Source organism: Monodelphis domestica, chromosome 3, assembly GCF_027887165.1.
Source record: "Monodelphis domestica isolate mMonDom1 chromosome 3, mMonDom1.pri, whole genome shotgun sequence".
NCBI classification, from domain to species: domain Eukaryota; kingdom Metazoa; phylum Chordata; class Mammalia; order Didelphimorphia; family Didelphidae; genus Monodelphis; species Monodelphis domestica.
Genome location: NC_077229.1, coordinates 309448333 through 309464953, shown reverse-complemented (window position 1 = coordinate 309464953; position 16621 = coordinate 309448333). Strand labels below are relative to the sequence as shown.

General features: G+C 35.2%; 1 protein-coding gene across 1 annotated transcript in view; it reads right to left on the bottom strand.

Moving 5' to 3' along the window:
• The window catches only part of RAB2A (RAB2A, member RAS oncogene family), a 113506-nt gene that overhangs the window by 37839 nt on the left and 59046 nt on the right, over window positions 1-16621 (bottom strand). The window contains exons 4-5 of the mRNA XM_001379394.5: window positions 6749-6831; window positions 5880-5972 (exon numbers count right to left, since the gene is read on the bottom strand). Of these exons, the coding sequence (XP_001379431.3) occupies window positions 5880-5972; window positions 6749-6831 (176 nt within the window). The remainder of the gene's footprint in view (window positions 1-5879; window positions 5973-6748; window positions 6832-16621) is intronic.

Below are 16621 nucleotides of genomic sequence, written 5' to 3'. Positions count from 1 at the left end.
ATCCAGGAGAGGCCATTCAACATGAGGGTCTAAAGCAGCAGAGAAGTCACTTAGAATGAAAATGATCTACATAGCACGAAGATATTGCAATATGAATTAGCAGCATGAGAGATAGTTGAAGTCAATTAAGAAATAATTTAGCAGGTAAAGAGAATAAATAAAAATGGTGCCTGACCTACAGTGATCAAATTTTATACAGAGAATCTTAGAGATCCATTATTCAGATCTGACTACACAAATGAAGAAACTAAGGTCCTAAAAAATTAGGCGATTTACTTAGTGTCATACAGTTAATCAGTGACAGAGAAAGGCCAGAGTTCAGGTTTCCCATTATTCAATCTAATGTACTTTCTATCATAGTGTTGACACTCTTTTAAGATCCTGTGTTGGGTAGCACAGTGGATTGAAAGCCAAGTCTAGAAATGGGAGTTCCTGGGTTCAAATCTGGCCTCAGACACTTCCTGTGTGATCCTGGGCAAGTCACTTAATCTCAATTGCCCAGCCCATACCAGTCTTCTGCCTTGGAACCAATACACAAAAGGTAGGGGTGTTAAAAAAAATTAAAAAGAGACCCTGTGAAAAATCTATAATAGTACAAACCTTGCTAATAAAAATATTTGCAATTACCAGCCTGGAATTTCCATAAGAATCATCCACAAAGAATCCATTATATATTTATCTTTTAGTATTACTTATTACATTTATTAAGGATAATAATAGCACTTACACAATCTTTTTCAAAACTTATGACTGAGAGCAATGGTACTAAATTTTGAGAACTTACTTTTTATTACAAATGAATGTTGAGCTTCCACCCAAAATACTATCATTATAAATGAGATAGATATAAACCCTAGTTACTTAAAAGCATACACACACAAAATATAGCTATAAAATTAAAGTTTTAAGCAATGTTTTTATATCAAAAATATTAAATTTAGTTAACATTTTCTATGCTTTTAATTACCATGGCTTAATCAGGAAAAATAGGAAGACTAATTTTTTTTTAAGGAAAACTATAAGGCACTGAAGGCTTTTCTTTAAAGGAGGTAAATAGGCAATGTCCCCTTTCTCGGAAGCTCATAGGGAGAGTGGAAGAGGTCTTTATCACCTCATTTTTCAAGAACAAATATAATCCTTTAATAGTTTTTTTGTTACAAAATACAAAAGAGACCAGATGGATGCCTAGTTCTTGGCTCATATTGTATTCCCCATGGTCAAAATAGCAAAAGGGTAGTTAAGAAATCTTTTCACTGATTGGGAAAGTGAGAAGTTGCCCAGATGTTTGCCCCTGAAGAGGGTAAATTTCCTATAAATGCTAACATATCCTTCCTTCCACTGAAATCCATTATGATTTCACAAACTGCCCAACTACTATTAACAGGGGGTCCTGGTGTTATTCAGTGTATAATAAAAAATATAATCACTCTGCTACAATGTAATAATGTATTATTCTAAATATAAAAATTAGAATTCTTAAAAAGCTATAGGTTACTTATGAAAAAGCTAGTTGAGAGCCATAACTTATCACTTATTAAAAACTTATGGAGACACAATAAATCAGTCCCAAAGCTTAATCCTAGAGGATCAGTGACTTTATTCATGCAATCACTCTGCTGATTCAGAAAGAGATCGCTCTCATGCCATTATGGTTTTAAGAGCTTCTGGGGGGAAAAAAAGGCATTTGATGGCCAATCATTTAGTGATGAATCACTCTGAATTTAGACTGGACACAGAACAGATATATGGTCAGTTAGAACCCATAACAGTTTGCTCTCCATGAGCATAATGTCTCCTTTCCTTGTTCTTTCCTATTTACATCCCAAGTCGCTCTGGATTCAATATAATTCAATTCAACAAATATTAAATAGCTATTAATACCAACCCTAAGTATATGAAGACAAAAAACAAAGCAGTTCTACCCTCAAAGGGCTCACATTCTATTGGAGGGAAGCAACATATACACAAAGAAGTAAATTAAGATATATAAAATTAGTGGGGTCAGAAGACCCAAATAACAATCAAGGGAATAAGAAAAGGATTCTTTCTGAAGTTGACATTTAAGTTGAACTTTGCAGGTAGGTGTTCTGAGATATGGGGATGAAGTAAGAAATGGGGTAGTCTGTCAATGTCAGAAGTAGAAGATAAAATATCATGTAGAGAGAGTATCATGTAAAGCAAATAGAACAGTTTCACTAGAATATAGATTGATAGGGAATACCATGAAATAATTTTAGAAAGATTAGTTAGAAAAGCACAACAAACTGCAATAAAAAAACCAATGAAGGCCTAAAAGAAAAAAAAAAAGAAACATAGCTTCTTCATGGCAGAATGCATGTACATTATATACGTGACTATATTTCTAGCTTTTGCCTTTTTTTGATTTTGTCATAAGAGGATTCACTCTGGAAGCAGTAAGAGGCCAGAGATTCATCCTATCCCCAGAACTGACTATGATATGGAGGTGGGGGTGGGAGGAAGAGTTTTTTTAAAGGAAAGAGAAGATAGACACAGCACTGAAATAATGAAGGATTTTAAATGCCAAACAGAAGAATTTACATTTTATCCTAGAGGCAAAGAGAAACTAGTAAAACTTCTTTGGCAAGAAAGTGCTTTAGAAATATAAAATTCTCAGTGGGTAGCAATGGGATCAAACATGCCACCCAAAATATTCCTGAGTACCATCAGAACCAGATTAAAATGTAATTGAGGAGGAGGTAGAAGGCTCAGAGGATGTATAGAGCTAGGCCTAGAGACAAGAATTCCTGTGGTCAAATCTGCCAGCAGTTACTTCCTTACCTGTGTGACTTCCTACTGTGTAAAGGATGAGAATCAGTTAACCCCTTATTGTTCTTCTGCCTTGGAACTGATACTTAGGAATGATAGAAGGTAAGTGTTTAAAAAAATTTTTTAATGTAATTAAGAAATATTTAATAAAATAAAAATTCAATAAAACAAAGAATATTTATACTTTTTTAAAAGGCATTACATAGCCCATAGCGATCCTCCTTGATAGTTTCTAATTGAGCTTGATAAAACTGGGGTAGAGGATGGATTAAAAAGGAGTGAAGTTGAATGTGTGTCTAAAGATCTCCATCTCCTCCTGTTTCCTGAATAAGTGTATGGAAGAAAAGGAACAAAAGAATAAATGAAGAATAAAATAATTAATTATTAACTTTTAAAAATATTAACTCTTTAAAAAAAGTGTTATATGTAGTTTATTCTATTAAATAATTATTTATACACAGGAATATGGCCTCCAGATCATCTAAACAAGTCCAGACACTTTTGAATAAATATTTTAGGCCAAAAGAAAATTAATCAACACTTGATGAGGCAGGTCACCTTGTGGATTCCCAAGAGAGCATGGAACCCCAATAGGATGTTCTTAAATGGCTTAAGAGATATAATAATGCCATTAAGAACAGAGAGACCAGTAAGTGATTTCTCTTCAAAATACCCAAGAAAACAAGGATGAAAGCAGAAATCAAGGATAAAATGTGATAATGGAGGAACAGGTCTGGAACATTACTTATAGTACTTCTCCATAAGTGAATTAATGCATTGTTTTTTGTTTTTTTTTTTAATGGGATTTAACTGCAAAATAGGCATAGAAAAAGGAAGTTGAGAGGAATTAGATAGAGCTACTATGCTACATTCTAATCAAATCAAAGCTTAACAATGAAGAGAAAAGTTCTTTAAGTTCTCTCAGGAAGAAGAGGCCTATAGGAGAAAGGGAGAAAACAGTGGAAAAGGAGAAAATCTTTCAGTGGTAAGATGGATCCCACTGAAAAATGTTCTCATGTAGGAAGAGCGATATTCTATAATGGGATATGAAGATCATACAATGGACATAAATTGCCATTGGGCTTTGTTGGTAATCACCTCTTCTCATTTTATTTTAACAAAACTTCTTTATTCTTTAAAAAAACCTCATAACTTTGTAAAGCAAATGCAGTACTACAACAAATACAATAGTACCATATTAGTTAGCCCTTGACCTCAAAAAAAATATGATGCAAAACTTCTAAGGATTTTCAAATTCATACATATTGTAATATCTGGAGTATTTTAAAGTCCTTTTGTTTTTTAAATACTGGGGTGGGGGGAGGGAGGAATACACACTAACAATTTTAAAAATGTTTCATTTCCCATGAAATATAAGAATTTAAGGTTAATTTAACTCAATTAAGTTAATGTCAATTGCACTGATCACCTTAAAAATGGTCACTACTCTCTATCACCTTTATGATAGAGCAGTCAGATTTTAGGTTTATGGTTACTATAGTCAAACCGTATAGGTTTAAAAAATATTTTGCAAAAATATGTTTAATAACTTCCTTAATCGTGATTACATTTTACATGGTCAGGAATCTGAAGACAGAAATTCAGCTTTTTCCTAACAATTTAGGGGAGAAAATTAAAGACAAATAAATATACTCTTAAGCAATAAGGGAAGAAACATGACAACTACACATAGGTAACTACATCAATTAGATACATCTTTTGCAATTTTTTGCAAGTATACAAATATTTTTATTGATACATGCTAGCCCAAAGAACTTTATTTTTATTACTATTTTGGTCACAGTCCTTCAACAGTCTTAAGGCACACTTAAATGTAAACTCCACAACATCCACTTTATATATGACTAAAACTAAAGAATTAAAAGAGCACTAATCATGATGTGGCTAATGCTGTATTTTCTAAGTAGTATTTTAAATCATGCAATATTAATTTGAGCTTAAAATGTATCCCACTTTAGAGCCATTGTGATCTAATAGGGGAGAAAACGGTGACTTGGGGACTTGTAATCAGATACCTATCATTATTTCTTTGTCAATGGAGCAACTCCAAGACAGATTGATAACAACTGAAATTCATTACTATCACCATCTGGATAGTGTTCAGTGTTCTTCGAAAAAGGTAAAAAAAGGTTAAGTAGGCTTTGCTCAGATTCTAGAGACTGGGTACCTTAGATGAGAGTAGAACAGAGTGGAGTATTAAAAAAAATGTTCCAATGATTGTGAGGTTTAGGGTTTTTGTTGTTTGTTTTGTTTTTACTAACTAGGTCAATGAGAGTGAGGGTTCATAGTAGCCCAATTACCAGGCATCTATCTTATTGAAGTAGACATTATGTATCAGGTATCTTAATGAGTACTATTTTTACTTTTATGACTAAATTAGTGTCATTAATGAAAATTTGGAAAAACAATGGTTTACTTACATCATACCCAAGAAACTATACTTCTCAATATGCTAATGTTAAAACTGTAAACATAAATAGGTAAACGGATTTTCTCGGGTAAGATCTCTAATGAAAAACAAGAATGTAACTGACAGTATTGTAAGTAAAACTTAGAGGTTTTAAAATATGCTAAAATTATGATTAAAAAGTTGAAAAGTACTTAATTGATACTTTCATCTATGAAACTCAAAATGCTTTGCAATAATTAAGTAGGAATAGAAATGGTTGATTTTTTATATTATTTCATGAAAAGAATAACTTTTCTTTAAATTTTTTTTCTTCAGAATATTTTTCCATGGTTACATGATTCATGTTCTTTCCCTCCTCTCTTCCCTCCCTGCTCTGGGAATGGACAAGCAGTTCCACTGGGTTATATATGTATCATTGTTCAGAACCTATTTCCATGGAATAACTTTTTTCTTGATAATTTAAAAAATGTCCATATTTGTGTTTTCAAAAGGTAAAAGTTTAACATAATAGAAATTTCATTTATTTTAAAAATTGGGGTATTATTGGTTAACAACCATTCAAGTAAAACTTCCAAGTAATTTAAAAAGTTATTCAAACTACACAATAGTTTACTAATCCTAGTGGTAAATTTATATCACTTAAAATGTCTTTTATCTTTACCTTTTATTCCCAATAAGCATAATGACCATGTTGGAATTGGAATGCTGGCGAGCATCTTCTAACCAAGTTGTCAAATGGTTGAATGTATCTCTCCTGAATACAAAAATGAATGAAAATTAAAATACTTTCAATGTTTCCCTAATAAAATACTATACAACAAACTTTTATGTTAAATAATTTCCATTAATAAGGCACCATTTACATTGGTAATTATTTGCTTATGGAGATGTTACATTTGGTATAAACTTCAATGACATGAATGTGCAAGATTTGTTTATTAAATGTCAATTTGAAAAATGTGTGCTGAAATTTAGAAATTCCTGACTGTAACATCCACAATGACTAAATGGACTAATTCTGGGATCATTATTTTCATTACTCCCAACGTTTCATCACAGTGTATGTTTTGTGTGTATGTTTGTGTTATACAGATGCATATGCACATACACAATAACACACAGTATATGCATACAGACACATAAAATAACTTTTTAGAACTGTAGCAATTTATTGACTATTGTTTTTGATATGGATCTCGTAGTCGTATAGTGATTTTACTGTTGCTAGAAACTCAGATATAAAGTTGATCTACTGATAAAGAGCTGGTGATTCCTATGCTGCTTATAGCTTTATGAAGTTGCCTGGACCACTGAGGTTAAAGTGACTTGCCTAGGGTCACAAAGCTAGCATATGTCAGAAGTGGTACTGAATTCTTCCTGACTCTGAGGCTGATTCTCTAATTTACTACTCACTTTGTCTCTCTTTGGTTGTTCTCAGGTAATAAATAATCTCTACATTTATTAAGAATACCTTCTTCGATTGATATTGAAAACAAAACAAAATATTTCTATGGCCCTCCAAATTCTCACCTTGTAATATCATACACTAGTAAAGCTCCTGCTGCACCTCTGTAATATGACCTTGTGATGGAACGGAAGGACTCTTGCCCCGCCTGTGAAGAAAGAAAAAGTTGAGAGCCTTCCTTTAAATAAATTGTCCTCTACAGATTTATAAGAGAAGAATCACAATCATCTTATTCATGTGTGGAATTTGGGATGGGTAGGTAAGGGGTGAAGGAAAGAAAAGAAATGACAACTTCCCCAGTGTTGGAAAGAGAAACCACATAACACCACTATAGCATAAGCCATTAACACACACACATATACCCCATCCCTAGGAACAAGACCTCTAACCCTTTTTTGGCAATCCCTGACAACCCAATTTACTGAATGGTTTCACAATACATGAATCATTATTAGAGCAGAGAATGGACTCCTAGCAACTAAGCTCTGAAGACAAATTTGAAAGGAAGCAAATAAGCCAGAGCTTCACATTTGAATTCAATAACCCGCTCCCTGGGGCAGCTGTTGACACTAGAATAAATAAAGCCCATTGTAAATAAATGATGAATGACATCTTTACGCCCACCATCTGCTGGTGTAAAGGTTGTTGGAAGGCCAAGGATGCAGATTTTATCCGTTATATCATAAACTACAGCCAGCTTTCAGTCTTCAGACTAAATTCTTTCAGTAATCATTTTATTATGAAAAACTGAAAATGGCTTTGAATTTAATTTTATATCATTTAGTTTTTCACTTAATCAGTTGCTTCTGTATTTGATACACAATAATTGTGGACAGGCAAAAGGATGTAAAAGCCATCTTTATATCCATTTGTGAAACAGATCCAGAAATAATGCACAATTAGCTAATTTCTCCCCTTTTGGGGGAAAGAGGAGTACTAGAATTCTGTTAAAACTATTGGTGATAGATGTGTCCATTGATACCATTTTTGAAACCATAATGCTATTAAAAAAAAGGAATTAGAAATTAAACCCTGTGTTTTCTTTTTAATGAGAACTATTCTCTATTTTGTAAAATAATAAAATATACATAATTTTATCTTTAAATTATTTAGCCTACTTTGAAGGAAACCAATTTGAAAGTTTCATAACTAAATATGGACTAAACGCCTGGAAAAATGCTCCCTCATATGCAGAGATGTTTTGAATGATATTCTTTCAATGTATGGTACACAGGAAGCACTGAATAATTCCTTGCTATACACTTGTGCAACAATTTTAGGAGAGGTTCTGCAACTACAGCTTCAAATTTGGCTGTAAGTCAACATTAGTCATTTTGCCTACTGTCACAGATCAAAGACTATGGTCTAACACTGGTTCATAATCTTAGAACTAGAAGGAACTTAGAAGAACTTAGAAGGAACCTTAAAGGAGGGCTTCTAGTCCTAATTTTACCAGGGAGGAAACTGAGACCTAAAGTTTAATGACTTTCCCAAGCAGATAGTGAAAGGCAGAATATGAACTTAAATCCTAACTCCAAAGCTTGTGGGTTCTCTTTTCACTTTTAAGACTTTGTTTGTAGAGTTCTAGAAGAGTTCTCATGGCAGAAAACACTTCATATAGTGAATCTGACCAAATTATAGCAAGTAGCAGTCACAACTAAAAACTCTGGTCTCTAGGCCAAAGCTGGGGGTAGTGATGTTAGTGCAGTGAGCAGTTTACACCCTGGCTGTGTATCAGGTGGTATAGTCAAGTAATTCTTGGGAGGAAGTAAAGGGGAGGTTGGGGAGGAAGATGCACAGAAGCAAGTCCCTAGTTTTATAGTCAAATTGGGGAATTCCTACTAAGAAGCAAAGAGTGGAGAATTTTAACAGTCAGGGACAAACAAGGTGAGTATATTGAAATATGGACCCAATAGAGAGGTAGGAATAATTTGGAGCAGTTGAACTAGAAAACCCCTCTGGAAGTAGTAAAGGTTCAAAGTCCTAATCTACAACTCCTGGGAGGAAGTAGCAGATAGAAAGTGGCAGTCAGGCTGCATGTGAGGTGGGTCCTTCCAAGGGGGGAATGGGACCTTCATGGCACTAGACTACCCAGGGGAGAAGTTCAAGGAGATAAAAGAGAGGCCTCATCAACAGAGAATCATAAGGTACTGGGAAATGGGTGAGATGGGAGTGGCATGGCATGACAATGGAGGAGGAGCAGGATCCTGGGGTCCAAAGTGAGGCTCAGTAGCCTGGGGGCAAGGAAAGGGAAATTGCAACTTCTCTCTCTGCAGATTAGAATGAAGGGTCAAAATTCTGATTATCTCACCTTAGGTTCAGCTTTACAGGTAGTCTTGCTAAGATTGAGGAGTAACAAGAGTTACAGTCAGTTAAATAGTTTTCATGATAATTCTAAGACTGATAATTTGGGCTAAAACACCAATACTAGAATCTAGTAATACTGGAAAGAACAAGATTATATTAAAAACCCTACTATTCGAATGTGTTTATTTTAAATTCTTTTTTCTGAAAGAATTAATAAAAAATAGCAAAATACATGCATAATAGTTTACTCTTTAATCACATATTCTGAGAAAATGAAAGATACTGGAAGTAGTCTTCAGAAAGTAATATTAAAAACAAAAGTTTTGCTAAATCAGAATTTAAAAAAGGGTAGGCTAATAGAGAAATAATGACCAGACAAGTTATAGTACACCAATCTAACAGTGCTGTACTGTAACAATAAATATGAAGAATACAGAGAAGTCTGGAAAGATTTGCATGAACTGATAAAGAAGTCTACAACAATGTAAATGCAAAGAACCACCACAAAACAAAATGTAAATTAAAAAATAATACAAAAGAGAGATATGAGAAGGTATCCCTAGTTCCCTTCTCCCCATTCCTCTGCAGAAGCAGAATGGTGTCATTAAAGGAGGGTTCAGTTCAGACATCTTGATTTCTCACCTAGTTACATTATTCTGGGAATTCTCTTGACTTTTCTACTATATCCCAGAAAGTTCATCCATAATAAGGGAAAAACTCATCAGGATCATAGGATCCCATCAATCTTGGTACTCTACCTCATCATCTTCACTTCTGCCATTCTGACTGAAGTGAACTCCAAAATCAGCATTTAAGAAGGGGACTCAGCTCACACATCTCATTTCTCACTTAATTGCAGTTCTCTAGAACCTCTCTTACTTTTTCATCATGGTTCCCCATTGAGTTGATCCTTCCTACCCTTTAGCCTTTTTATATGTTGTCTTCACTCATTAGATTGTAAGCTCCTCGAGGTATGAGTCTGTCTGTGTCCCATACCCCTAACCCACCCTGTAAGTCCAGTGCTTGACACAGTGAGAACTTAATGTTATCAACTACTGGAACATTGCACAAAAATATTATCAATCACTTTTGTAGATTTTTTTTTCAAAAATTTCTTAAAAAAAAAAAAGCATTACTGCTATATAAGATAGCTCTCCAGATTAGGTAGGGAAAAGTTTGGTGATGATGTAAAAACAAAAGATATCAATAAAATTTATTTTAAAAAATCAATTGCAGAGCATTGGCAAAATATGCTTAAAATATGCCAGTAAAAACATCAACAGTAAACTTCATGAAATCTCCAAATTATTTTTAAAAATATAATTTTGTGAAAATTAATACTATAAATCCCACTTAAAAATCCTGGAGATAAAATAGCTGAAGCCCAGTTTCTACATACTAAAACAGAAAATGATGTGCTTTAAATCCCAAAGGCAAAGGATGGAAATATTAAAATTAAAGAATTTGGCCTACTCTTTTCATTGCTCTTAGATGTCTGGTGAGTGGCTTGGAAATTTCGATTAGTAGGATATCTAGTGTAAGGAAAGGTGAAAAAGGGTGATCCGCAAAAGGGTGATAAATGCAAAAGAAGTATAGTTATTACATTCAATTCAATCCTACACAAACCACCTATTATGCAATCACCACATACACTCTTTTGCAACAAAGTGACTTCTACAGGAACTGCGAACCAGATAAAGTATTTATACAACTTATTTCATAGAAAATTTTAAAATGAGTTGAGATTCTTTGATGTTTACTGATGTGGATGAGAAGTAATGTAAATGTATTATATGAGTTCCAACATTAAAGATGGGGGATAAGAACCTACTTGTACAAAAATAATCACAGCAGCTTTTTTTTTTTTAATGGTGGCAAAGAACTAGAAATTGAAGGGAGGTCCATCAATTGGGTAATGACTAAACAAGTTGTGGTATATGACTGTAATGGAATACTACTGTGTCATAAGAAATGAAAAAATATCACAAAAAACCCTGGAAAGACTTATATGAAGTGGTGCAAAGTGAAGTGAGCAGAACCAGGAGAATACTGTACACAGTAACAAGTGTGTATGATGATCATACAGTGAATGATTTGACTATTACCAGCAATGCAAGGATCCAGGATAATTCCAAGGGACCCATGATGAAAAATGCTCCATCACCACAGAAGAAATTGATGGAGTCTGAATGCAGATTGAAGCATATCATTCTTCATTTTATTCCCTCCACAAATTTTTCTCTAGTGTGATGTGACTTCTTTCATGATATGTCAACTTTAGATGTAATATATAATAATGCTTGTACACCCTAAAAAATATTAGTCAGACTGGCAAACCTGAGGCATGGGTACCAAAGATGGCATGCAGAGTGTAGCAGTCCAGCCCATATGTATAATTAAGAGGCAAGGATTATGTGTGGGCACATGGCCATTCTGCGCATGGCAATAAACTCTGTTCCCAGCATTGCTAAGGTTAGGGCGCGAAACCTTGCTTCCCTTTGTCTTACTCACCTGAGGATAAAAGCTCCACCTTCATGTCGTAATTTGCAATTATCCAATGGCAATACACTATGTAACTTATCAATATATATTGAGTACATTTGCATATCAAAAAGATTAAATAGGGAGCTGTGGCCATCTCTCTCTCTCTTGGACGATCTCACAGGATTACTGAGCACTGTCTTTCTACCTTTCTCTCTCCTCTCTATCTCTAGCTGAAACCTGGCCGAAGGCCAGGTGTCTCTTTCTTTTCCAATGCTAATACCTAACATTCTCTAATTCTTCCTATCATTCTCTATTCATTCTCTTAGCTGAGCTATATCATCCTCTGACCAGTGTAGTGTTAAATTGGGATCTCTGGATGGGAAATAGCCTTCCAGTGACGTCCATTGATCGGAGCTTGGCTGCGGCTCCAAGATATTAATAATAACTGATCTCTGACTCATTTTTGACATCTCGAACTTGGCTCCCTCATGCCCTTCGCGGCATCCAGAACTTCTATCCTTTTTCCATCTTCCTACCTTGGGGCTTCTCGCGGGTTCAGAAAGCCTCACAGAGTGTGCTCTGTGGGCACATGTGCCACCTTCCCAGAGTTCATTACTAGAAAGGCAGAGGGACTTGGGCAGAGCTGCTCCCCTCCCCCTCTCTACACTCGTTGCGGATATGCCTCACTTCACTTGCCCCTCCACCCAGCAGCCCAATGAGAGTGCTTCCCCTCTCCCTTGGATGGGGTAAGTGGGGGTGGGGAGCAGGGGGTGGCAGGGCATGTGGTCTCTAAAAGGTTTGCCATCATGATACTAAATTATTTCATTATTATTTGCTGTAATGAGACTTTGTCTTTATGTTAAAAACACATCAAAACACAAGAGTCCAGAATTCATAGATAAATGAAAGAGACAGAAAGAACACAATCTCAATAGAATTCTGTATCTATTCCAGTAATTAATTTCTAGGGTGTTTTTTTTTAATCTCCACAAATGAACTTGGTCTTTTGATGACCCAAATTCTAGAGGCACTTAGATGGATTTGAAATCAGTAAAATCCGAGTTCAAATCTAATCTTGCATGATATTAGTTTTGTCATTCTGGAAGGTTACAACCTCAGACTCAATGTTAATTTGAAAAATACGAATCATATATAGCAGTACTTAAGAGTTGGGAGAATCAAGTCAATGCATTAAAAGTCTTAAAGTGCTATAAAAATGGCTATTGTTAGTATTCTATTTATCAACTTCCTCATGTAGTGTGATTTGGAGTTTTCATTCAATTTTGACCACAAGTTAATGACTAGTTCCTCATTCAAAAGTGCTCCATATATTCATCTGTGACTTTGAAATCTTTTTTTCTAACCTCTGATTTTCCATGTCCTATGTTTCACCACTCCTATACCTAATTTCTATTTTCATCAAAACCTCTAGTCATTCCACCCCTTTCTGCTTACCCTTGCTCTCTGGCCTTACTTTCCTTTTTTTTTTAAACCTTTCAACCAATAAGCAGTTCAAATGTACCTTATCTTTTGTCCTTTTTCCTTTAATTTCTTACTCCTTGTATGATTTACAACCCACCCCTTTCCAAACCCCAACCCTGGATTACTTTATCTGATGTCTCTATTCTTTAATTCATACTTCTGAAAATCACAACTATACTGACTGGGTGCACTACAATTTATTTCCTTTAATATCAATAATGTCTTACTACTACATACCAAATCTTTTCTTTCATGATTATTACACTTGTTCTTTCCTTGAACTACCCAAACAACCTGCTGTCCCTTTTCTCTTAGCTGAGTACATCTCAAACTTTTATAAGAAAACTAAAGATATTTGTTGTAATTTTCCTCTTCTCCTCAATTCTTTATTTCAAGAACAATCAAGATCATCTTCCACATTTTCCTCTTTTGTTCCAGGGTCAGAGCGGTAATGGTTCTTACAAATGACCTCATGTTCTAAACATATGCCCTTTTATCCTGCTTTTAAGTTTCCTCTAAGAGTCTTCCTCTTCTATTATATCATTCTTCCTAAATTTTAATCTCCCATTCACCAATTCTTGCCCAGATCTTCCAAGTTAAAATATTTTTTATTTACCCCAATTATTCTCTCAAGGAAATGTCTTTTAATTCTTCTCACCTTCAAAGCCAAATTCCTATTTCTTCATCCCCAACTAATTTATAATTCTTTAAGATCTAGTTTATGACATCACTGTATATTCTCTCTCCTGGTTCTTCCTCCAACCTTTCTGTACAATCCTCGGTCTTCTCTGCAAAGTCATAGTTATATCCTGTCTATATGTGGGCTCTGTACTGGGTCATCTTCTCTATTGGTTACTTGAGCTCCCATAAATTTACTGATCTTTTACCAATTTACCTGTCCTTTGAACTACATTTAACATCAACTGTGGCTGGACAGGTAAGCCACTCAAACCTTTCTGAGACTATTTCTTCATCTCTTATAATGAGGATCATATTATTAATCACCTCTTGAATAGAGGCACAATTCAATCTCATCATGTCCAATACAGAACTGAATTATTTTCCTAGTAAAATTCATCCTCCCACTTGTAAAAATAGACTCAAATACAGGACTACAATCCCCATGAGCCTTTGTTCCACTTCCCCAAAATGCCTTGTAATCTCACCTGGGCTGAGATTGAGAAGGTATTTAAGCTGATTCAAAGGCTTTTGAGGTCTCTCTTGACTCTTAGACTTCCGTTTTGGGGCAGGCCTGGCTTTTTTTCATAATGTAGGTGAGGTTGTGTCTAGGCCACTCTATGGCCTGGACATGTGTTTCTTATCCTGTATTTTCTTTAATCCTTAATCTTCAATAAACCTCTAAAAAATTTATAATACTCCTTGCAGAGAGAAACTAATTTCTACCTGCCTCAGTCTTCCCTAAATTTTAACTGTTACAGTTTGGCAACCCAATGGGGAAAAAAACCCTCAATCTTCTGATTTCTTTTCTGATCTTTAGTTCAACTTTTAATATCTAGTACCTAGAAAAAAAATTTTTTTGAGCCATATCTCTCTGGCCAAGGTTTTCTACCCTCGAAAAGCTGCTACAGACTCTGGACCTGCTGCCCACCCCACCTGGCTCTGCCCCGTGGCTTCCTGCCTGCAGCCTGCAGCCCCGATCGTCTTCACCTGGTACCTGGTCCTGGCCTTGCCCAGCCCCGCAGCCACTCCAGCTCCTGCTCCTGGCCTCTCACCGGCCTGCTGCCTGTCTATTTCTGCGCCCCAGACCCAGGAGCGTGACCCCAGCCGGCTCATCACCAAGATGCTTGGAGCAGATTGCTGAGGACTCATTTCGACCAACTGGTAACAGTATTGGCCACGTGGGCGGAGGGGAGAGATGAGAGGGAAGGGTAATTTTCCCTTAGGCTAAGCCTCCACGTGGATGGGGGTATTGGCCACAGGGGTATCAGAGCAGGGGAGAGAGAAAAGGGAGAGGAGAAGAAACAGATTTTCAAACAGAAACTTAATAGCAATGGGCTGTTTAAAAGGATTTTTGACTGTTCTGGTAATTTCATTGATTTCACTTGCATGCCAGAAGAAACATTCAGCCCAAAGATTCAACTTTGAATTTGCAAATGGGTGGCTCAGGGAACTGAGAGCATGGTCCTGGGTTAAAATCTGGCCTCACATACTTCCCAGCTATGGGGCCCTGGATCGGTCCCTTGAAACCCATTGCCTAGCCCTTCCCACTCTGCCTTCGGACAATAGACATTTAAATGGATAAGAACCCAAGGAACTTTGAAGAGACTAAAGGCTATATTCTAAGACATTTCAGACTCCAATGGTTTATAAAAATCTCTGTATTCTATTGCATTTTTTTTGTTTAAGGTTTAACTTTGTGAATTTAAGTTCATATATTACTGGATTCAATATTCTGCTTGAACTGAAGGTTGACTGAATTTATTTTGAATGTACTGAGTTTTGAAATTCTGTTGTTTTCCCCCTATAACTGTGTTGAACAAATATTATTGTGAATAAGCCCATATATGAAAAAACAGCTTTTTTTCTATTTTGCTGAGGATAGATGGACTTCAGAACTGGTTATAACTGTATTAACAACCTTGGAAAAATTTAATGCGCTAAATACCTCAAATGATTTGATTTTAAGGGTTTTTTAAATATGATTTTTGGAATTTTTTTTAACAACCTGGTTATTTTTGCCTAAGGCCCATTAGCTGAAGTGAAATACATTTTATAAACCCCAACCTTCCCACATTTCTAAATATGTGAATGGAAGTTGGGCAGTTAATCTCAGGGCATTTGTATCCCTATAAGCCTCCGAAAAAGGAGCACCCCTTTATTGATACTCTTCAGCTCACTACTTTACTTGCACCAGAATGATATATAGATCTCTTGATTATGTTCTTAATCTGAGATGAGTTTTACTTTGTGTTTTAAAAAATATGTCTAAATACCAAGGTTGAAGGATTGCTATGTTTGTAAAAATTGTGACAAATGTCCACCAATTCATAGGTTTTAAAAATGTCATACAGCAACTTATGTGAAATATGAAAGTGTGTTTGTTTGCTATTGTAATTAATTGGGCTATTGAGAATTTTGGGGATTTTGATATCTACATATTTGTACTACTGTATTTTTAAAAATGAAAGAATTGTTAACCTTGTTCAATTCATTTGCCTTCTACTCACAGTGATGATGGCCAGATACAAAGAGGAAATGGATCTCATTTTTGGTGAGAAAGCCCTGTATTCTATATTTTCTTAGCTGACAGAGTGTCAATGATTATAAGCTATATTTTTGAATTTTTTAAAGCTCTTTTTTTATTATATTTTTCTTGCATGTGCAATATACTATTTTTTTCTCTCCTTTTTATATTTAAAGTACATGTCACCAGCATTAAGGTTTTGCATTTTCAGTACTACAAGTTTGAAATACATTTGTCAGAGCATGCCCTAAAAAGCTTGTGACTATAAAAACGATGCCACTAATTATGTAATAAATTATGGGTCTTTGCTTAATGATTCTGTCTGATTCCAGGACAAGATATACACATAAGAGCCATTGCATAGAGCCAAAGAAAAGCCAATCCAGGATGGATTGATGCACTTCTAGGCCAATACAAAGGTCTTGAACCTAGTGTGAGACACGAGGTTACTGTGTTTATC